The following is a 23,328-nucleotide window of genomic DNA, read 5'->3' on the forward strand; positions in this document are numbered from 1 at the left end:
CCCTGATTCTTTCTGTCAAGTTAAATCGTAGGTTTCATTCATGGAAAATGAACCCTTTCTTGACTCTTTATATATTTTAGAAAGCTTAAGCTGCCACAATGTCAAGGCGTCATATCTCTGAAAACCATATTCGATAGTGACTTCATACTTAAATGCGAAGAACAGTTTGGAGCTATGTTGCTGGCCATGGCAGCAGGTCATGTGGCTTTACGTTTCTCCTGTATAGACAGTACACTTTTGACACTTTTTTTTAATTTTTATTTTCAGCCACAATCAGAGGTGTGACCACAAAGAATCTGTGTGGAGAGTTTGGCTTGGAGCTGGAAGACTAGCAGTTCATATCCACAGCATTGTCACAACAATTAAACAGATTGTTTTTTTTTATTTTTTTTTATTTAAGGTACTGCACAACATCTGTTCCAGTGCCTGCCTAGGAGATGTGAGATGTGTTCACAGCATGAATGTGGGGGGCCTTGGCCTGCCAACCCTTTAAAGAGAGGAATCAACAGCGTGGTGTTGTTTCATAAAGCATGGTCCAAACAACAGTAGGAAAAAACAACTGAGCTGAGTCAAAGCTCCTATATACAGGTTGTGTTTGTTTTACAAAATTTTGGATATCTGTAAAGCAGCCCCCAGTGGCCCCAGTGATGTGAATATCAATGCACGGCTCCAGTACAGACCTGCCCCTTTCTTTGCCCATTGCACTAAACTTGCAGGGGCCATGCCTGGGGGCCAAGTTTGGTGGATTGACCCAACTACAGCCCAGAGAGCATAGGTGAATTAAACAATGTGAGTGATGTTAAACTATTGGCAATATATTGCACCAATAGTGAAATGGGATGTCATTCTTACCAGCAGAGATACATATTTTGTTCCAAATGTGAACAATTACAAATTATATTAAAGTATCGATTGTGTGTCAATCATGTTTGTTTTTGTCTTATTAAAACTTAAAAAAAATAAAATAAAAAAATTACATCTTAATGTCTGCCTCTACATTACTATTTCATTGTCAAATAATTTCTCATCCTGCAACATTTAACCTAGAACAAAGAGGAGTTTCGGTGGACTTTATTAAGTATTTCAAATCTTAAAAGGAATTAACCCTAACAAATTTAGATGCAGCACGTCAACCTGAACCATAGTTAGTAATGAAGGTAGGCAACACTTCCCCTAACAGTGGCGAGTGTAGGGAATGGGTTACCAAACTGAGTTTTTGATGCTCGATTATTGGGATCATTTGAGACCCAAATGAACAGACTGGCAATGGTGTATTAAAAGGCCTTCTCTTGTTCGTAACATTTTCTTATGTTCTTGTTTTGCTGTTCTTGTCTTTTCTATTTAAACATTGTTAATTGCTGTGCTGAAACTGAGGGAAGAGAGGGCTGCTCAGTTTTAATTAGTGTGTAATGTGGATACATGGATTTATAAAGCTAAACTGCAGTGTATGTGTTGTAACACACTCAAAGTGAATAAAGCTAAACTGAAGTGTATTTTTTGTAACACACTCACAGTGAATAAAGGTAAACGTTTTCCCTAACAGCATTCCAAAACATTCAATATACACGAGGTGTTACGCATAGGAAACGCTGCGCCAGGGGTCATTGTTGTGTTGGTGGTGGGGAGGGTAGATAATAGCGACCCCTCGCTTCTAAATATAGCACCACACTCATGCTTGTGAACCCTTGTCTTGGCTCTTTAAAAGGAGAGGCAGTTGCGCCGATTTTCCAAGCGTGCTGTGGATACAATGCGATGCCCCGCCTGAGCCAGGAAATGAAGGTGCGATCGGCAATTGTATTTGTCGCTCTTCCTGTCTGTCATTAGACACAAGACGCCGGTGAATGTAGTGGTGGTGGGGGGGCTAGACTTAAAAGGTCATTGTGAATTCCGCTCAGGTAACTGCAGAGACAAAATAAATAAACCGATAAGATAATGAGCGAGGTAAACATGGGGACAAAGTCGACCTGACACGAAACACGGGCTCCGGCACACTGCAGTGAGCAGAAGCAGCTGGCAGCAGTTATCCTGAGCAGAGACATGAACTGCAGCGAGGGGACCGTCTTCTATTCCTAAGCGGATCAAGGTGAAATTGGACGGACTCGGCTCCTGCTTGGAAGGGGAACAAAAGTTTGACATTTGCTCGAGACGAAAAACGAGGTATGTCGCTTTGGAAGTGGCAGCTGGCATCTTTTTTCATGGGCACCGTTTCCGGGTCCTCTATTGCTTTAGTCTATACCCCAGGCTTTACAAAGCCGACTGGCCTTGACAACCTTGCCCATATATGCTATGAGTAGAATTTGTTAAGCTTCTTCGCTGGGAAATGGTATATTATTTATAAGCGTTTACATTTGCTATGGATTGGGATGAAACACGACAGCCGTGTCAAACGGCGCTCACCGGCAGCGACACTGCCCAGCACAGTAGTAAAGCAGATTGCTAAATCAAAAATGCATTTTAAATGTTATGATGTTAATTGCAGGTAAGAACGTCTTATCATATAATTTGTATATTATTATTATTATTATTATTATTATTATTATTATTATTATTATTGTTATTATTATTATTATTGCACATTTGCACTGCGAAACAAAATCCAACATGCTGGTGAGAGTGCCGTGCAGACTGGGTTGGTGTATTGCAGTGGGTAGGCTGTAATATTACTACGTTGATGTTCATTTTTGTGAGAAATCGGTCGATTCTGTGTTTTGCTGACAGCAAGCAAACTTCTCATTATTAAGCTGCATGGCATTTTTATTAAAAACCAGAAATACTGACTAAACCCGTTTATTTGTTCTGTATTGCAGTGAGAAATTATCACTGCTGTACTGGTGGGTATTTATTTATTTATTTATTTATAGGCCATTGCGGGTTATGTACTGTCGCCAACCCGTTTTGCCGTTCATTTGCCGTTCATTTATTGTAGCATCAACGTCAAGGCGGCACACTGCGTTCAATGCTGCCGCAAGCCGAGCAATGCTAGGTCGTGTCTGAGCGGTGGCCACCTTTATTGTAACATCGTTATCTTTTCAAGGGTTGAAATACTGTCTGGTAGGCGATTTTTTTTTTATCTCACAGCAGAGAGGTACTGAGAATGCCTTGCAGCGTTCCTTCACTTCAGTGATAAGGACATCCAAAGTTGATTGCTACTGTTTACATAATTTGATCTTTGAAATTGTAGTTGAACAGTTTAGTCCTTTTCACAACCTGAAGCGGAGCGGGCACTGCAATCTTGATCAGTAAAGACATGTAAAGATCTTTAAGTCTTCAAGTAACTGAACCTGTAAAACATATATACATACATACTGGGGCACTTCTCCTAAAGTTACTTATGGTGTAAGGCAATCACTAGCTGCTTGTACAAAAAAATGACGTGACTATTACATCGAGTGATGTAAGCAGTCCTAACACTGTCATCACGTTAGGGCTCTAATCCCTTCCGTAGTATTTCAGAGTTTTTTGTAATGTTATAAAAACTGTAAACCCACCTACCTGTGACAATACTAGCTACTGTAAGCAAGGTTTGCCTTTTCAAATACACATTCCTTACAGGCTTAATTAAAAAAAGATATTATCCTTATACTGTGGTCATGCATCATATAAACAAATGTGATTTTCACTTTTTTTTTTTTATTTTCAGCATAAACAATATACGGTGTCCGTTATGAAACCAGCTTTTTAGGCTGTTTTAATATTGTGTTCTACTTACATTTTAGAAGCCATTAGACAAGGTAGTGATATTTTACATTTTAGAATGGCCCGACTGTGGAGACGATAATGAAATAGTAAGCACTCGCATATCCGTAACCCAGGTCGCGTCTTACTGCCCTTGTATTGAGAATAGAATCGGTACCCATTTTATATATGTAACAATTAACTCACTTACCCGTCACACGCGATTTTTTTTTTCGCCAAATCAGTCTGTTTTTATTGTGCAGTTACACAGCGCTTCCTCTAGTTTCACCTGACGAAAATGCAGCCAAACAAAGTGAAGGGACAAGCTAGGGTAATGTAATAGTTAATCATTAAACAGTTTTAGATACTGTTATGTTTTTTTTTTTTTTTTTTAAATCGTGATGTTTAGTTTTGTGCATTTTCATTTGCAAGTGAACTGTGACATTAGGGCCTTATCGAGCGCTATATTCTGCAATTCTGAATACTGACTTTGGATACTGTTTTAATTCTGTAAACCTTTTTTTTTTTATTTATTTTTTAATATTTTGTTAAATTGCATTACCTTGTATACTGTACGCAGTTCTGTGCATGGGTAACATTTTGATTTCATTTTGCTGTTGGGTAGTTAACGGTGAATTTTACATACTTCTACAATACATATCTGATTTAAAAGTATGTACTGTATTACAGTCCACATGTGGTCTCTTTTGGCAAGTGATATTTTGAGAATCCTATCCTTCTGAATTAAAATACTACTTCTGTTGAAAGTATAGTACTGTACCAACAAAACCAATACAGAACATCTAAATGGAAGCCTACTTATTTTAAAACGCAGTCCTTTTCAGATATGTGTTTTTGATATTGCAACTTTTGGTATTGTGTTCCCTGAAAAATGGACAAGGGTTGGAACGGCCCAAAATGAAATAATCAGATATGCGCCACACAAGTTTAACCTTCACTGAATTGTATAGGATTGGATATGAGTGCTGACTGTAATAAAGCACTGTTATCAGCATGAAAAAGCACAAATATAGGGGCTCCTGAGTGGCGCATCCAGTAAAGGCATTCCACACGGACTGCAGGATGCGCCCTATAGCTTGGGATTTGAACAGGCGATGCCACTGCCAACCGTGGCCGGGAGGGTTATGTTGGCTGGGGAGTCCTTGGCTCACTGCACACCAGCGACCCCGGTGGCCGGGTGCCTGCTGGCTTGCCTGTGTGCAGTTCAGAACTGTGTGGTCCTCCGACACACTAGTTCTGTAATGGCATCACAGCGGGTTTGGGGTAAGAATAGAGCACTGACTGCATCTGCGACTTCAGGTCACACTTGCATGTTTAAAAAAAAAAAAAAAAAAAAAAACGCCTGCGCTATTTAGGTGACATTACCCCACGTCAGGTCTGCCCCCGCTGACATTTACCTTCAGAAGGTGAGGAGGTTCTTAAATTTAAATCTGAATGGTTTTATACGCAAATAAATGATTTAATGTGTTTTGTGCTAATAAACCAGAAGTTGCTCATGCTGCAAAAAAAAAGACAATGCATTATCTGTGTATTACATTTTTATCTAGAATGATTTCAGATTGCTGGAACCTAAAAGCTCAGAGCAGCCCAGCACTATGACAGCTGAGCTATTGAAAGATTCCACACTGCACCATGTGTAGTTCTGTAATGGCTTTGTGAGTGGTAACAGTTCTCTCTATTGGTTTGGTGTGAGTGGTAACAGTACTCTCTATTGGTTTGGTGTGAGTGGTAACAGTACTCTCTATTGGTTTGGTATGAGTGGTAACAGTACTCTCTTGGTTTGGTATGAGTGGTAACAGTACTCTATTGGTTTGGTGTGAGTGGTAACAGTACTCTATTGGTTTGGTGTGAGTGGTAACAGTACTCTCTATTGGTTTGGTGTGAGTGGTAACAGTACTCTATTGGTTTGGTGTGAGTGGTAACAGTACTCTCTATTGGTTTGGTGTGAGTGGTAACAGTACTCTCCTCGTTCCTCCGCAGGTTAAAGGATGTTGAGGTTGGTGAGCTCCACAGTCCTGCTCTTTCTGCTCAGGCTGGTTCTTGGCCTGCCTTGGTACCAGGTCCTACCCAGTCTGCTCATATTCTACCTGGGCTCCGGTGGCTGGCAGTTTGCCGATGTCTTCATCAAAACCATCTGGAGAGACTTGCAGTGAGTACAACACAGCACAGACAACTAAGTGATGTCATTTTTGAAACCCAACTGTTGTTCTCTTAAGAACTCCGGTGTTTTTGTTTTTCATTTTGTAGCATTAACATGATATTTCCTTTCTAAAAAAAAAAAAAAAAAAAAAAATAGGGGGTACTTGAATAGGGGAAACACTGAAAATATGACCCATAGTATGTAATGAACTCTCCCGTACTGCACTTATTGTCGAACTGAGCTGGAAAGTTTGACTGTTATTTGATAGAATACCAAGACACTGCTTGCCAAGGCATGTGATTTTTTTCTAATTACATTTACAATGTATTTGAAAGAAAATAGAGATGTTGCAAATAGAGATTTTAATAGTGTAATATTGATACATATGAGAAAATCCTGTACTAAGGGTTGTGGGTCAGACCAGAGAGAGGGGCTAGTGTTAGTGTTGTGCTGCGCTCTGATGCTGGTGTCTCTTTCCCTGCCCACACAGCGCGGCCGGTGTTCTCCTCAGGGTGAAGCTGAATGTGAAGCGGCACTTGCGTGAGGGCAACACTGTGCCCAAGATTTTCGCCTCCATGGTGCAGCTGCACGGGGACAAGCCTGCGCTGATCTTCGAGGGAACTGGCGAGACCTGGAGCTTCCGCCAGCTAGACGAGTACTCGAACCGCGTGGCCAACCTGCTGCTGGAGCGGGGGTACCGCGAGGGGGATGTGCTGGCCCTCTTCATGGAGAACCGCAGCCAGTACGTGGGGCTGTGGCTGGGCATGGCCAAGATCGGGGTGGAGGCGGCACTCATTAACTTCAACCTGCGCCTGGACGCCCTGGTGCATTGTGTCAACATCTCCAACGCCAAGGCCGTGGTGTTTGGAGGAGAGCTCGCTGGTGGTGAGGCCGCGAGATGTTTCTTACTCTTTGTATGAAAAAAAAAAAACAATGCAGAGAGAGTGCAGAGAATTCAAAAACAGCAAACCGCCCTCTATCCAGGGAGAATCAGCACCAACAGCATAATCATCAATCATAGTGTTCAAAAGTTTGGAAACAGCAAATGATTTACAGAAAGATTAGGGGTGGGGATTGTCTTGCTCATTTTCCTCACCCAGACCCCTTACTTACTAAATACCATGGTATCTCCTGAGATAGACAAGTCTCCACTTTAAAAATATGCTAAATAACGAACGAGACATCTCACAAGTAGAATGGTACCCTGAAATGTTCTTTTTCTAGGAAAGCAGTACAACTGAGTTTGTTGTCAGATAACTTCACTCAGACTACTTGCTCACAAAGTATCCTAGAATAGAATATAATCTCCTCTTTTTTAAAAATGTGCAAGAGGTTTTAATGAACAGTCTCTCCCACTAGTGCTGTGATACCATAAATATGATTCACTCACTACTAATGTGGAATGACTGGGTATATCACTTAATTTTCTCCTCCAAATAGGTTTCTGGCTAAGAACGGCCAAGGATAAAACTACGTTGAATAATATTTTTTGGGTAAAACAAATGCTCCGACCAGTCCTTCAGCATTGTTAGCAAATGATTAGGTTTTGCCAGTAGCTAGTATAACAGGAAATTGACAGCAGGATGTTACAGGGCAGATTTCTAAATGGAGTGTATTGGCTGACACTCAGGAATGTGTAGTTTGAGTGCTGCAGAGTTTAGCTTCGTTCCCCTGGCCCTTTGATAGGAAAGCTGCAATATCAGGATGTGATGCATTGCTCTCTCTCTGGGAGAATGGAAAAGTGTGTGGATTTAATTTGAAATTTTACAACAGATGCCAAGAATATAGACTAGCATAAAGAATGCTATGATAGGCTATAATATAATTAATGTGAAAAGGTGTGCTGACTTAACCACATGACTGTTTCCACCAGGGCTGGTTCTCAATTCTAGGCCACTTTGTTTGCTACAAGGACTTTTAAAGTTGAGTCCTGGAAGCAAAGTCATTCATAAACCATACCTGTTGTGCGCTTCCATTCTTTATATTGGTCTCAAATGTCCAGTTTTGAAAGAAATGCATGTTGTTGGTAACTGAAACATGATATATGGTACTACACTTAAAGAAACTTCTTTGTTGATAGCAATGCTTTCAGATGCACTTGCTTGGACATTTCAAGGGTAAAATTGTCCCTAACCCTTCAATGGCTTCTTTCCTGTCAAAAACAAGCTTTCCCTATTTAATGACGTGCTTCCAGTCAGCAACATTCCCAGAAGACACTGCTGAGGTGAATGACCCAGGAAGTACAAGTATAACATACTTCCTGTGAAAAAGGTAGAGGACAATTCAACTTCCTTTCATCAAATAACTATTTGCTGTAACTTGTGTTTCTTTCAAAACTCTACATTTTAGACGTATGGAGCTAATGGAAGTGCTAAATAATTCTAAAAAAAATAGTACCTGTTTTGTTAACTACAATTAGTTCAACTACAAACATGTTTCCTAGTCCCACAGGCTCTGTTGCGATTTGGCTAAACAAGCTCCTCACCTCGGCTCTAACCACTAGGACAAACTGCCTACTGGTCCCTCCACTCAAAAGGTTAGGGTTAGGGGCTTCCAGTGTCTCTGCTCTAAAGAACTTCCTCTCAATCCCTCAGCTTAAACCACAAGCACTACCCACTGCCTCCCAGGCCCCTGCCTGACCAGCCTCTCTTTCTCTTTTAGCTGTGCAGGAGGTGCATGCTTCGATGGGCAGGTCGGTGAAGCTGTTTTGCTCCGGAGACTGGGATCCATCGAAGGTTCCTAAGGAGACTGAGAGACTGGAGCCCCTGCTGGATGCAGCCCCCTCCCACAAGCCCAGTCCCCCCAACAGGGGCTTCACAGGTAAGCAGACTCCTGAAAAACTGCTGTACATGGGCTGCAGGTCCATGATGCAGTGAATGCACTTTATTCTGTAGCTGCTGTTCATCTAGATTGACGGCTGTTCCCTGAGGGACTAGGTGGAGACCATCAAACTCGTTTTGAGGAGTGATAACAAAGGCTTACAATGCATTCTTGCTTCTTATAGGTATTAACAACCTTATGACTGGTTCCTTTTCATTGTTATACAAAATATTTTTGGTTATTTGCTTGTTGCCATGACTGGGAATATACAAATGATTGAAGTACAACACTGCAACTTTGAATCTACAGCGTTGTGAACAGGGCTGTTCTGTTACTGTGTGGGTATCCACGGAGAGGCAAGAGAGACACAGAGGATTTGATGAAAATGTTGCTCAGATGTCCAGGTTTTATTTTGTTACAGGCAGTTGCAGTGTTCTACCAGCAATGGTAGCCCTAGTGTGGAAGGACATACACAAACATAAATTATTACAAAAATGCTAACCAAAAAACACTGTACAAAACAACTTAGAAACACCAAGCATGAGCCAAGAGCTACTCCCACTTAAAGGGAGGTCCCGCTGCAGGAAGCTTCTCCTTGCATAAACGAAACAAATTTTGGTAGGATTAAAAATCCCCTCAAATAATCCCTACCTATTTTCCTAAGGATCCGAGTTAAACACGCAGTGGTTCTTCGCTCACCCTGGTCCCACACAGAGTCGTGAGGGTTCCCTTCCTTCACCTCCAGGCTTGCAAAAGAAAGCACAAAGGCAGACGGCCAGGGTTAATTGATTATCAATTATGCAATTGAACCCTGGCCACCTGCTGCACATTGGCATTCAATTAGGATTCAATTAAAATATTGAACACATGAAAAGGGAATCTATAAGGAAAGTGATATTGCCCAGGTTAAGATGAAGCCGTGTATAGGTTGTAGAACATTGTGATTCAATGGCCATTTGTCTATGCAGTGTTTTTATAGTTTGTGTTTTATTCAAGCATTCATTTCTAACTGCTGTTTGTTCCACAGACCGACTGTTCTACATTTACACCTCTGGGACTACAGGGATGCCCAAAGCCGCTATCGTGGTGCACAGCAGGTGAGGGCTCTGAGCGATACACCCTTAAGATACTTGAACCCAATGGCAACTTCACTTTGTATCTGTGCAGAGAGGAAAAATCGCACATTTCTGACAGTTGGTGTAAAGTGTTTTTGCAGTGTAACACCGCTAAATTATTATATAAATTGATCTCGGCTAAGGAACAGGAAAAAAACAGAAAAAATCTTTTTTACATGACGTCCCCCATTGCATTGGTGCTTGTAGACGGCTGTCTTGGCAGGTTTCCATTTCATTGGTCCACAAACAAGTACAGTACTGTGAGTTAAACAGTATGGTGCAGTTCTACAGCTCACATTGCAGAAAGTGGTGAAAATAATGGAATGGAAGGAAGGTTCTGGCGAAAAATTGATGCATATATATTTCTTTTCTGTTTCGCTAGCGGAGTGAGCGAGCGAGCGGGTGGGCGTGGTAGATCACGGACGTTGTTGACAATGCCTGTAAACCCCCACAGTGAATTATAAAATATACCCCGAGTTTAAACAAGCATCTTTTGGAAAACAAGAAATTGCCAGACATGGATTTAAAATGACAGGATTGCAGCTGTAATTGGAGTTACAGAACTGTAGCCACTACTGGCTTAACTCTATCTACGTATTCCAAGTAAAATTTATAAACCAAGATATCTTGAAAGAGAGATGCAATTTAGGGCCGAGTTAAAGGCAGGGGGTAAATTTGAATGCTCTGAACAGTGCTAAATCTAAATCATCGGTCCTCAAAGCTTTGCCCGTGGTGTGCCTGAGACCACAGCATACTGCAACACTAACATATTGGGAGTCATTTCAATCTACTTGCTCTGTCTCTGCTTTTGTGCCGTTTTGATGAATCTATATTTAAATGTCATTTTATTTCACATTTTGGAAGAAGTCATTTGTTAAATACCCTGTTTTGGTAATCGTATACAGTGAAGGTACAGAGGTAGATTTAAAAGTAAGTTAGTGAAATCACTATAGGAGATAAAGAACACTGAGGATAAATGTTCATGGGACTGGCTCACTCCTTAGCTTTAATATTCTGTGCTGTAGCTACTTCTAAATGCCCTTGGTGTTTCCATCCCTTGCAGGTATTACCGCATGGCTGCTCTGGTCTACTACGGCTTTGGGATGTCCTCCGATGATGTGCTGTACGATTGCTTACCGCTCTACCATTCGGCAGGTACATCACATTCCCTTAAGGATGCACACAATGTGCGCTTATACACACACTAATGTTTTTGTTGAAAAGTGGATTCCCATTCATAAATCATTATATACTGATCATCAAACTTATCACTTTTATTTATTTGAGCATCAAAAGAAACTTATCACTTTTTTATATTTGGATAAAATTCACTAGATGTGATTGAAAAATGACAAACTCTGTTTTAGAGCAGGTGCGGTGACTTTTTTTTGTGCCGATTTTAACAATTGACATCACGAAGATATTGCAGAATGATCTGTCGATCTTGGGCAGGTCTTGTGACTGTGTCTCCCAGTTTGTGGCCTGTCGTTGACAGCGTGTGTCTGGTTATACCATCACAGCCAGCAATTTCAAACCTGGCGAGAGCACCCAAGATGTCGAGCCACAGTACGCTGCTCTAATCCAGCCTAACATGCCGATTGCACAAAGGCGCTGCTCTCTTGACAGTCGTGGCATGTTGTTTTTTTCCTGTGATTCTTTATTGCTTTTATTCAAGCTTGCAATACAACAGCTGAAATCACTCCATATCCAGTGTCCAATCAACTGTCTCACTAATTAGGTGATTAAGTGCATTCAGTCATAGTCACTCAAGCGTGTCATGGTCAAGGATGAATGATCGAGTGATTAAAAAAAGAAACCAAAAAAATTTAGTCAATGTCCATCATTTATGTACCTTCTATTTTTTTTTTTTTTTTTTGAAAATAAATGTGTTATAATAGTGATAAGTTTCTTTTGGTGCTCTGTATAGGTATGGAGAGTTGTAATGAAACTGTCTTCCTTAAGGAAGGAGTCTGACTGACAGTAGCAGGAGACGCTTCTATAGAAAACACCTCCGCAGTCCTGTCTCTCATGATGGCTTTCATTTTGGTTGTAGTTATTTCCAGAAGTCTGCCTGTTGTGCGCTTGTATTTTGCTCTGTAAGTCTCAGGTGGACAGTTTGGAATGAAACAGATGTTACAGTAAACATGTTCTTTTGATATCTGATACATGAGGTGAAATATCTGTTGGCAAGCCTTGCTTTCAGTCTGGCACTTCCTTGGTCACTTCACCTGAAGTGTGAAATTGCCTCCGCCCCTTCAACACTTTCTTCCCTGTGGTTAACCAACCAGCTGCTTCCCCTATAGACTGACATGCTTTGTAGCCAGTAACACGCCTTGCCCTCAATCAACTCTGAGGTGACCTAGCAAGTAAAAATAGACAGACATGCTGCAAAACTGCACATGTGAGATTTGTGGAGTGACAGGTAAGAATCATGGAACCGCTTTATAGAAGGTTCTCCTGGGGCCGGTTTATCAAAACTTTTAATCTGGATCAAAGCGATCTGGATTTTGTATTCCTAAAATTTGTGATCGAGATTACTTTTATCTGAATCATTTTTATCCATTTTTTCAGAAAATGTCACTGGTGGATTGCAAAAAAAAAGAACTTGAATGCAAGTCACATTTAACTCAATGAAAAAAACACAATAATTAACGGTTAAATTACTTTAATTTCTAGGTGCCGGCAGGGAACACTGTGTTAGAATACATTGCCTACTATATTACAAAAGCAAATGGATAAAGAAAATATGTACGGTATTTTCAGTATTGAACAACAGTCATTGCAGTTTATGGTAGCTGTGAAAGGATAAATAACCTTGAACTTTTTCAGTCTGCTTTATTGTCCTCGTTTGTTTAATTTAGACAACGTGGCTTTGTCATGTTCGCAAGAAAAATTTAGTGCAAGACAGAAATGTGTAGTTGATTTTCAGTTTGAGTTAGAACTTTGGAGTTTACACTGGTGGGGTTCATGTAGTTCAACCAGGCACAGAGTAAATTAGAGAATCAGAGAGCGATGGAGAATCTGCCATTAAGCAGTACACTCCTGGGTGTTCCTGTTTCTTGTGCTCCTCCAGATAGAGAAAGAAAGAAAAAGAGATATATATATATATATATATATATATATATATATATATATATATATATATATATATATATATATATATATATATATATATATATATATGTATACACACACACACGCACACTACCGGTCAAAAGTTTTAGAACACCTCCATTTTTCCAGTTTTTATTGAAATTTACGCGCTTTAATGTCTCAATGTACTGCTTTAATTTCAATGTACATTTGCATGGTGTGGAGAATCTACAGAGTTCTTTTGTTAGCTTCAGTCACTTTAAGGTCTCTACTGGGTTGCAGGGAACATCGTTGGGGTTGGACAGTGTCTGCTCCATGGAATGACCGTTGTCATCAAGCGGAAATTCTCCGCTTCCCGTTTCTGGGATGACTGCATCAAATACAACTGCACAGTAAGTATCTTTACTTTTCCCTTAGAGAGTCATTTCTGGGTAAGCCTGCCTTTGGTTCTTATTTTCAATGCTGCTGTTTAAGGAGGTAAATACAATCCTGCACATAGAGCAGACATTGAGTGTGCACTGTTGTAGAAAAGTGGAATATCTAATATTTTTGAACATTTTCATGTATGGTCTGGTATACGTGAAAATGAATTGTGATACTTCCTGTACGTGATATTGTGTATATTCTACAGAGATATATGTATTGTTTCTATCGTGATACAAGACCAAAAGCACAAAGTAGCTCATTGTAGTTCACCAAGTGGTTCTTGAATGAAGAACGAGTGTGTTTTATAGTTGGTATGAGTTCATACTCTCCCTAACCCATTGCATTTGTCATTTAACAAAACAGTCCTTCGTAAATGATTATTTGATCTTGCTACGCATTATATAAGTAGCCCATCAGGGCCATCATGCTTATCATGATACATGTTGTATTGCATAGTGACATTAGTGTGTCATTGCTCCCCTTACTGATTAGCTAGGGGAGTGTGGAGGCTCACTAACCTCTCTGTGTGTTTGTCGTGGTGCAGATTGTGCAGTACATCGGGGAGATCTGCCGATACCTGATAAATCAGCCTGTCCGGGAGGCAGAGAAGCAGCACCGGGTTCGCATGGCGCTGGGCAATGGGCTGCGGCCGTCCATCTGGGAAGAGTTCACCTCCCGCTTCAGCGTGCCCCAGATCGCAGAGTTCTATGGGGCCACAGAGTGCAACTGCAGCCTGGGCAACTTCAACAACAAGGTAATCACTGAGGCTGGAGGGGGTTGCTAGCTGTGCACTGTGAGACTAGATCACACTGTGCCCCGAGCACAAAGGAGCTTCTTTGTGGCCTGGTGAAGAGTCCTTGTACGTCTGTCTGTGCTGCCAGTGTAGGGTACATTTTTACATAGATCTAGAGAACTACTTATCCAATATAAAGGACATTCTTTAGCAGATGTTATTGAGAGTAGAAGAATATGGTAATATAATCTCCATCCATCTTCTAAGTACCTTTATATTCACATAACATTTTACATATCTCTAGAGAACTGCGTATTCAATTGTTATAAAACTTGGTAGAGACAATCTTTTAGAGAATATAATGATTTGGGTGTGTATGGAGGTCATAGTGGTCTACTTTTTAGTCATATGCTTAGGGAATTTTGTCAACTGTAAAGGTTCGGTAAAACCCAGAACCATTACAACAATCTAATCGAGATAAGCTATGTCAGCCAAGTCATTCGTGGTAAACAAAACTGAATAGCCAAACTGCAATCTCTACCCTGTGCAGGTTGGTGCTTGTGGGTTTAACAGCCGGATCCTGCCCTTTGTGTACCCGATCCGACTGGTGAAGGTGGACGAGGAGACCATGGAGCTGATCCGGGGTCCCGATGGAGTCTGTATCCCCTGCAAGCCAGGTACTGTCCTGCCACTGCACCCACCCTGCTGCTTCTGGTGTTCCAGAGGCAGCCCAGCTCTCATCTGATTTAAAGGAATTCATCTGCTGTTGTAAAAGCCCTATTGTAGCCCCCCCACTAGTCTTCATCCAAAGTCAGTTTGATCATAGTGGTGGTAATCCCCACTCTTAACATCCTTGTGTGTAATAAGGTGCAAGTGTCCTTTTTGAACCAGGGGAATGTCACGTTTGGTAAAGTGTGCTATAGACTGTGCCGTCTCTGCCTTTCTCAGGGGAACCAGGGCAGCTTGTAGGTCGAATCATCCAGAATGACCCCCTGCGCAGATTCGATGGCTACGTCAACCAGTCAGCGACTAGCAGTAAGATCTCACATGACGTCTTTAAGAAAGGGGACAGCGCATACCTCTCAGGTAACGGGCAGAACAAAGCTGCACAGAGGAAATGCAATTGGTGTAGAAACCCCGGGCTCACCGTGGTCTTGCCCGTGTCCCTGTTCCAGGTGATGTGCTCATCATGGACCAGTACGGCTACATGTACTTCAGGGACCGCACAGGGGACACGTTCCGCTGGAAAGGAGAGAACGTGTCCACGACGGAGGTGGAGGGGACGCTGAGCCGCCTCCTGGACATGACGGACGTGGTGGTGTACGGAGTCGAGGTGCCAGGTGAGCTGCAATGCAAGGCAGTGTTGCAGTCAAGGCTGGTCAGCGGCAGGAAAGCAAACCTAGTGTCAGGAAACTGCAGTTTAAAGTGCAATGCACACTTTCAATAGCAAAACAGAATAGACAAAACAAAGAAACCAGGCACAGGGGCCAAAATAAAAGCTTCAAACAAAACAATACTTGCACCAGAACCATAAACTGCCATCAGGCTGGGCTGTGTCCTTCACTGATGGCTTTCTCTTAACTCCTGTACCAAACTGAGGATTTCTCCTGTTTTTATAACAAGTGGCTGGCACCTGATAGATGATCAATTATTCAATCAAGACCCAGCCACTTTCCACAGGTGGATTTGACAGGGATGGAATTAACCCCCTCCCTGCCAAACTTTAAATGCAAAAATCCCCCCACACATTATTTACACCGGCAGGGCTTCTGTCCTGCAACACTGTGCTTCACACTTTACAATATTGATAGTGTTACATTTTTTACAATATCGATAGGTCTATCATAGTTAAAGTATAAAGGAGTCCCTGCTAAGGACTTTCAAAATTTACTGCTAAATGCTACAGGGTTGTAAAAAAATCTAACAAAAGCATGTCTGTCCTGAACTAAACTGTCTTGGCTGCCACCAGTCTTTGTTTCATTTGCAGGAATGAGGTCTGTAAATACAATCTGACAGACCTGAATAGTCTGTCATTATGTGTAACCATTTCCTGCTGTTTTTGTTTGAGCAAAAAACTTGGATCATACAGTCTCAGACTATTAGTCACCAAATGCTTAATCCCGTTTTTATATAATTATTCAGAATAGTTTCAATTGGTTGCTAATGTTAAAGTCTATAAAATAAGATTATTTTAAAATGACTGTTTATTAATGTATAGTTTTAAATTATAGAGAGATTCTTTCCACTGTGAGTTTGTCAAAGTGCGGTAATAAGAGAGGCAGAAGGGGTCTTATTATTTTTGAACATTTACACAAACTAGACAGTTATTGGTTGTGACAAGAATCCCTCATTATGAGTACACCAGTAAGCTTCTGGCAGTTGCAGAGAAAGTGTTAATTTGCTTTTTGTAATGCTGTTAAAGTGACGTGGGGCATATCTTTTTTCAGGGCCGTAAAACTAATCCCAGATATTTGTGGGCGGGTGTAAATGGATGTTTTTCCGCCCCTTATCTGAAGCGGTGGTAACCAAGCCTGTGCTACTATATCTTTTAATAGCCTTCTCTTGAATCTGTAAATGAATTCTCTCATAGTTTAAGTGTGGATGCAGTACACTGCCATGGCAGACACAGCTGGAAAGTGATTATAGCTAGCAAAGGCGTTACATCTCGCCTGTTTAGCACTTCAGTTAGCTACATAGGTCTCAAATGTGCAGTTATGAAAGAAGCGCATTTTGGAACAAGCATATTTTTGTAATATAAAACATGATGTCTGGTACATCAGGGTAAAGGGAGATCTCATTTTCCATCCCTTTTTAAAAAAAAAAAAAAAACTGTTACACTTGAACTTCCTGGGTCATTTCACCGGGGCAGTCGTCTGATTCTAAGCATCTTACTGGCCGAAAGCATGTCTGTCAATAAGGAAAGCAACTGGTTGGTTACTGACAGGAAGGAAGCTGTTTGAAAAGGTGGGGACAGTTTCACCCTCGGGGTAAAATGACCAAGACAGTGTAGCACTGGCTGAAAGCATGGTCTGCAAACAGATTTCTTTAAGCAAGTGTAGAACTATACATTAAGATACATGCTTATTGTAACGTGTTGATCTCAAAACAGCATGAGTCAGGAATGGAAGTGCACGACAGAGAGGCTTAGTGGAGTTTAGCTGCAATGACCTGGTGTAGAAATAAGAGCAACATGGTTCACACAGTAGTTTTCAGAGATGTGTAAAATGGTGACTGGTTGGGTTGTGTCTCTGATCTCCAGGGGTAGAAGGAAGAGCGGGGATGGCAGCTATCGCAGACCCAGCCAGTGGGATTGACTTGGAGAGGTTTGCCAGGGACCTAGAGAAGGCGCTGCCTCCCTACTCACGGCCCATCTTCCTCAGAGTGCTGCCTGAGGTCAACAAGACAGGTGGGTGTGCCATTTCAGAGGACCGCAGCTAACCCAATCACCAAACTACAGGGAGTGCCTGCGAGTCTATAGTCTACTGTCATTCTGCTTCTCATTGCTATAGTACAAGTACCTCTTCGCATTCTGGTAACCCACATGCACTCCACAATCTAAAAGGTTCAATTTCAAGGTTGTTAACACTAGAACTGCCGCTTTTATACTCATACCTAGAACCGCCACCGGCAGTCATAATGACAGATACATTTTAAACAACATCAATATTAAAATCAAAGACAAACTATTGGATACAGTTTTATTCAAGCACATCATGTAAAATATGTTCACAGCCGAAACACTGTATTTAAATGAACAATTAAACATGACTTACTACATATAAGCACTACTTCAAAAAATGAAAAACTATAACGAAATAAACATTTCAAAAGAAACTGGTGTCTACACAGGTATATGTACATACAAAACTGTAAACTCAATTCTCATTATGTAACGTGAAAGTGCATTCAGGGAAACGGACTTCAAAGTAGCACCCTGAGTAGGGATGTAACGCTTCTCAACTTTTCCTGTGTGCCTCTGCTACAGTACAGTGTTGAATATGGTGTAGCGTTCGCATGTCCATCAGTAATGAAAAGCACAGAGTGCTACCAAAGTTACGTTTTGCGTATGGCATGGGACCTGAGGTTTCAGTCAAAACATTGTATACAGCCCGTCTTCCCACAGAGTCAACACCGGGATTTATAATTTCCCAAATAGTGCCATCCTTCCCACTCTCCTGAATGCCTGTTCGTGCTGGCAAAGCCACCCTGAAACCCATCATTACCAGTTACTGGCTTCATTAGATTGGATATCACTTCATTGTGGAAGGCAATTGCACAGGGTACTTTGTGTTTTAAAACTGTAATAGGTTTGTTGCCCGGTTACCTAGGTTTGTTGCTACAGGCAGATATACGAAAGTATAGTTTACCATCTAGTCTTTCACTTATTTATCAAGTGCCTTGGGGATGGTCCTGGGTTGGCCGATCAGCATTTAGTTACAGCGCCTCTATGGCATGGAATATTCTGGACAAGAGTATCCGGGATATGATGGAGCATCAGATAAATAACCCAAATGTATCAGCTAAACGAAGAATAATGACTAAGATTACATTTAATGAGCAGGTACCAAGAATTATTCAAGTGTAAATGTTTCTGAGCCCAGATCGAATGTATGGTGAGATTGTCTTTTAGAGTGATGGTGTTTTTAGGGATGTGAAACTCTTTAAAAGAGGACTCTGACTCAGCGGTTGTTTTCATGATTAAATAGTAAATAATTCTAACGTGATTTTTTTAATTCAAATATAAATAATTGGCAATGTTTTGTAGGTAGAAGTTGTTGATATATTATGTTCCACCTACATTAATAAAATAATCCATACCAGTCCCGCTTCGCTTCTCAGGTGGGTTTATGTTGCATTTGCAGTCAGGCTCTGTAATTTATGAAGCAGTGTCTCAAATTTCAGAGCAGTGACTCTGAGCTTGATGAAAGCAGTAGTGCTCCTACCAGTACAAACCAACAGCGTCTGTTCACAAAGCACTTCTCATATGTAATGCCTTTCCTAAGACAAGGTGTGTGACACTAGCAGTAATAAAGAACCACTTTTTATAAAAGTTGTTCCCAGTGCGCTTAAGTGATGTAACTACTGTATAACTGATTATTAGCATTGAAGTACATTTCCTCCCTCAACTTCACTCCTCATTGGTCATAGTGGAGTTGAGTTTTACTAGCTGATTCTGGTCTGCTCGGTGAAGTTTGGGTTTACAACATTTCGATTTTCTACTCCGTGGCAGATATTAATAACTGCACCAACATTACAGAAAACTGCTGATGTCACTGTAATTTGATTGCATTTGTTGTAGCTAATATGAGTATAAAAAAAACGATCAGTATTATTGCTATAGAATTATAGTAAATTGTAGCTAACAAAATCATTTCAGAAATCTGACCTGTTTTTTGCACTTCCGTTCTTTTATATGTCTGGAATGTTACAGCAAACCTGTATTTTCATTTAAAAGCATGTTAAAGAATTTCAAATGAACAATCAAGTTTAAATGAAAAATGTGTTTCCTGTTTACCAAGACAATCTGAAACGAATGGCAGTGCACAGCCGGTAAGATTTTATAAAATTATTGTTGGCTACAATTGGTTTAAAAGATAATTAAATGAAGCAATTCCTGAGGCAGATGGACACACTGGAGGTAAAATGAATTTGAATTGAATGGTGGATTTCTGAAATGCTGTCCCTGTTCTACTGTTGATGTTTGCACTCCAGGTAGGACCACTAAACGGCCTGTCTTTCTCCTTCACCAGGGACCTACAAGTTCCAGAAGACAGAGATGCGTCAGCAGGGGTTTGACCCCAAGGTCGTCTCGGACCGACTGTACATCCTAGACTGCAGCAAAGGGAAATACATTCCATTGGATGAGGAGGTCTACCGCAATATCCAATCAGGGAAGCAGAAGCTGTGACCACCGTGACCGTTACTCAATTACTGTACCTCAGGCCCCAGAGCTATTAAAGGGGGCCATTGCATAGGTTCCAGCAGCAAATGGGTTAACAAAAAAAATACATGCAGAAGCAAAGTAATATTTAAAAAGGGATATGGACTGTTGAGTAAGAAAGGGACACTAAGGGGCAGGAGTCAAGCCAATCAAAAAGGAACATTTTCCGATTTTTAGTTTTATTTATTTTTTTCATGGGCCAATGCTGTTTCAAACCTTTTCTCCCTTGTCTAAAAGCCCGCAGACCACAATGACTGCTTTCAACAGCTTGCAAGTGTGACCACCGACACCCGCTGAAGCTGCCTGCAAACATGGCTATTGATGGCTCAGTGCAACTGCAGTTACAGGGCATACAGTAGGACAGTCTGGAGTAAGGGTAGACTGCAGTTCCAGTATAACTAGTGATCTTTTAATTGCAGTTCTTCTGCAGTCCTAGTGATGCTCTGTTATCACTGCTGAAATGTCATTGTGACATTTAAAGAGAAAAGAGCTCTGAATGTCATTTTTACAAAGGCTTTGCAGTTTAGCTGAATCTCAGCAGATCACAAGAAAACTTTCAGGATAAATGTGTGTTTATTTTTTTTTAACCAGTGTAGTACAGGGGTGCTGGATCTTCTTGCTTCAGACCTTCCTTTTATAATATTTGACCTTGGCAGAGAAGGTAGTAATTACTGCTAGCATCCTAGCAAACCCTACTGCACACCTGCATGTGTTTCCCATCTTCATAGCATTCACCTGCACTAGGGCTGGTAATAATGTCGGCACACATTTCTGGGAATTGAAACCAGGGGCTTTGACAGAAGTGACAATAGCTGTAAATTCTAGCGCTAGCACAAGCACCAGAGAACCCCTAAAAACGCTACAAAGAGAAGTCCCCTATTCTACTTGCCTGCACTGTTACCTGTTTGTGATGCACAATGTTAGCTGGCATTCAATTAGCACCATGTTCTGCATAAGCCCTTTTAAAATACTATACACACTTGGAGAGTCTGTGGCTTTCTGTAGTCTTTGAACTAGCTTTCACATCCCCCAACTGCAACATTACTAGGTGCTCCAAAACCCAGCAGCAAAACGAAGCAAAAGCTATTCATTTCCTTTTATATTTAGAGCGCTCGCAGACGATGGCTATCTGCTCTAAAGGAAACTAAATGAAGCTTACTGCTGTTAAGAGCGCTGGAACTGGAATCCTCTTCAGTGCGGTTAGAGAGTTGTGATTAAGGGGTTAAAAGCAGGGTTGCTTCACTGTAGCATGTGGGGATGTTTTGTATCTTGTTGTAGTGTTTGTTTGTTTTTTCCTACAAGATGGCTTTTCTCAGACTGGTTGGTATATGAGCACATTGGGCACTGTAGCTGCTTCACAAGAATTCAAATGTAGTTATGCATGAACTCTAATTTTATTTAATTCAAATAGGATTCTTTCAAAATACAATTTTAATGAAACCCTAGATCAGCATCCGCTGCTATTTGCAAACGATTGAGTATATCAGGGTACTGCACTGCTTTCAATTGATCGTCTCAAGCAACTCGCGCAGTCACTAATTGGCTGTGTTCCAGGTTACTGCTGTGACAGTATCTTGCCATTTGTTTAAGAACTTTTTTGGTTCTTTGCTTGTGTTTTATATATCCATATTTCATCAACCCTACAGATGAAAAGGTGCTGCTGCTTTCAGGTACCTAATCACTTCACGTGTTGTCATTGAAATCATTGGGCCTACAGCAAAGCTATAAGGTACAGTTTGTCTATGGTGTTGTGTCTTGAAATATTTCCATAAGAATTAATAAGAAAGGAAAACTCAAATATCAGCATAATAAAAGGGGTACCATTAATAACATTAATAAATCTAATAAAAGGTAAGACATTTTAAAGCTTAAAACTCCTTTTAAATTTGTGCATTTGGGTGAGAAAAGACATTCAAGCCAAAAAAACCAAACAAACACGTGTGCCTCCCGTGAGGTCCCTGGCGATTTGATGCCCTGCAACAGCATACAACTGAGATTTCAAAAGGCGTACAAAGAGCTTGAGAACGGATTGCCTGTTCACTGCATGGCTGATGTGGGCTTTGTTGGGGTGAAATGGTTGATTCAGCTGGTTAGATGGGGGAATTCTAAAGGGATAGCTACTACTTGGTCACCAAAATCATGTTCATGTTCACGTTTGAGTTATTAGTAGAAAAGAGCTCGGCCCTACTTCACCCATGATTGTTTTCAGTTTTGGTGCAATACATATATAAAATCAAGCCTCCGTACCGAGAAACCCAAAAGAGCTACCAAAGACTGGATCCGCTGTTAACACCAAGCTCTCTTCCTTTTCTTGTGCAATCCAGTAAATAAAGGGAGAGATTTTCAGCTGACATGAAGGATGAACCAACTAAAGCAGTGTGCCTTAGCATGACAGCCATCTGCAGGCTAATTTCACAAGGGCAGATTACAGATCTTGATCTTGTTTATGCAGGTTTATAAGTGGGAGAAGAATCATTTGGATCAAGTGGAAGCACCATTGCTTTTAAAATAGGTAGTAGTTTTTATATTGTATCTGTAAATCTTTCAAACCCAAATGGACTGGGATCATTGAAACTTGAACACACTGAGCACATCTAGAAAAGCAATGCTTTAAGATACAATTTTAATATTTTAAAAAAGAATACCTTGTATATACAATTTATTATAAAGGGCATGGTTAACCATACTAGGTATTTTATTGAGGCTCTGGATGACTGACAAAAACAATTTTGCTGCATATCCCTTGTTTGTAGATGCTTATTGACAGGTCCTTTTTAAACTAATGTATGACCAAGCATCTACCATTGACTAATGGTTGGTAAACAAATGATCTCATTTTCTGTCTCTCTGCTGCATTTTTCTTCTATTGGTCATGGCCTTTACTCAGTTATGAGTGTACCATCACTATTGCACTGATTGGATAAGACTGAATTCCTGTGTGTTCGGGTTTCAAATCGCCTCTGTACAATCAGGTTGGCTTTGTCATGCAGAGGCTGCTGTTCTCAGTGGTGCTGTCTGTCTGTGTTTAAGTATGAATGCACATTGCCCGTGGGAGCTCCACAACTGAGTGCTAAAACCTTTTTAACTGTTTTAAATGTATACAAACAAAGGAAAGCTGAAGCACTTGGTGTTGTCTGTCAATTTGTTTTATTTTGTTTCCTTTTTGTTTGTTGTCTGTATTTAAATGCATTGTTTGATTGTCAGTTGTAAATGAAAAATGTGAGGCATCTCATTGCTGCTGATTTGTTGCCCTGTGGTGGGCAGAGGATTTTGAGACAGGAGAGAAATCATGGGGGATTCAATCAAGAGAATTAAATAACGGTATCTAGGCCGAGCAATCTGTGTACTGAATTGTACTTAAACA

General features: G+C 40.8%; 1 protein-coding gene across 1 annotated transcript; it reads left to right on the forward strand.

The window, feature by feature from the left end:
• Positions 1-1,776: 1,776 nt before the first annotated feature.
• On the forward strand, positions 1,777-22,777 carry LOC121307073 (long-chain fatty acid transport protein 4-like). Its single transcript, XM_041239183.1, has 13 exons — positions 1,777-2,157; positions 5,677-5,845; positions 6,327-6,721; positions 8,498-8,656; positions 9,684-9,753; positions 10,835-10,926; positions 13,147-13,256; positions 13,835-14,044; positions 14,574-14,700; positions 14,972-15,109; positions 15,199-15,363; positions 17,283-17,429; positions 19,774-22,777. The coding sequence occupies exons 2-13, from the start codon at positions 5,685-5,687 to the stop codon at positions 19,929-19,931; spliced, it is 1,932 nt and encodes a 643-aa protein (XP_041095117.1). The 5' UTR covers positions 1,777-2,157; positions 5,677-5,684; the 3' UTR covers positions 19,932-22,777.
• Positions 22,778-23,328: the final 551 nt, after the last annotated feature.

The sequence above is a fragment of the Polyodon spathula genome, chromosome 52 (genome assembly GCF_017654505.1).
Source record: "Polyodon spathula isolate WHYD16114869_AA chromosome 52, ASM1765450v1, whole genome shotgun sequence".
In the NCBI taxonomy this organism is placed as follows: domain Eukaryota; kingdom Metazoa; phylum Chordata; class Actinopteri; order Acipenseriformes; family Polyodontidae; genus Polyodon; species Polyodon spathula.

What these genes read in the sequence shown, in the direction of transcription:
- LOC121307073 (XM_041239183.1), top strand. Translation starts at nt 5,685, where the DNA reads ATGTTGAGGTTGGTGAGCTCCACAGTCCTGCTCTTTCTGCTCAGGCTG. An exon ending in CCCCAACAGGGGCTTCACAG is followed by an intron (nt 8,657 to 9,683) that starts GTAAGCAGACTC and finishes TTTGTTCCACAG; the next exon opens with ACCGACTGTTCTACATTTAC. An exon ending in GTACGGAGTCGAGGTGCCAG is followed by an intron (nt 15,364 to 17,282) that starts GTGAGCTGCAAT and finishes TCTGATCTCCAG; the next exon opens with GGGTAGAAGGAAGAGCGGGG.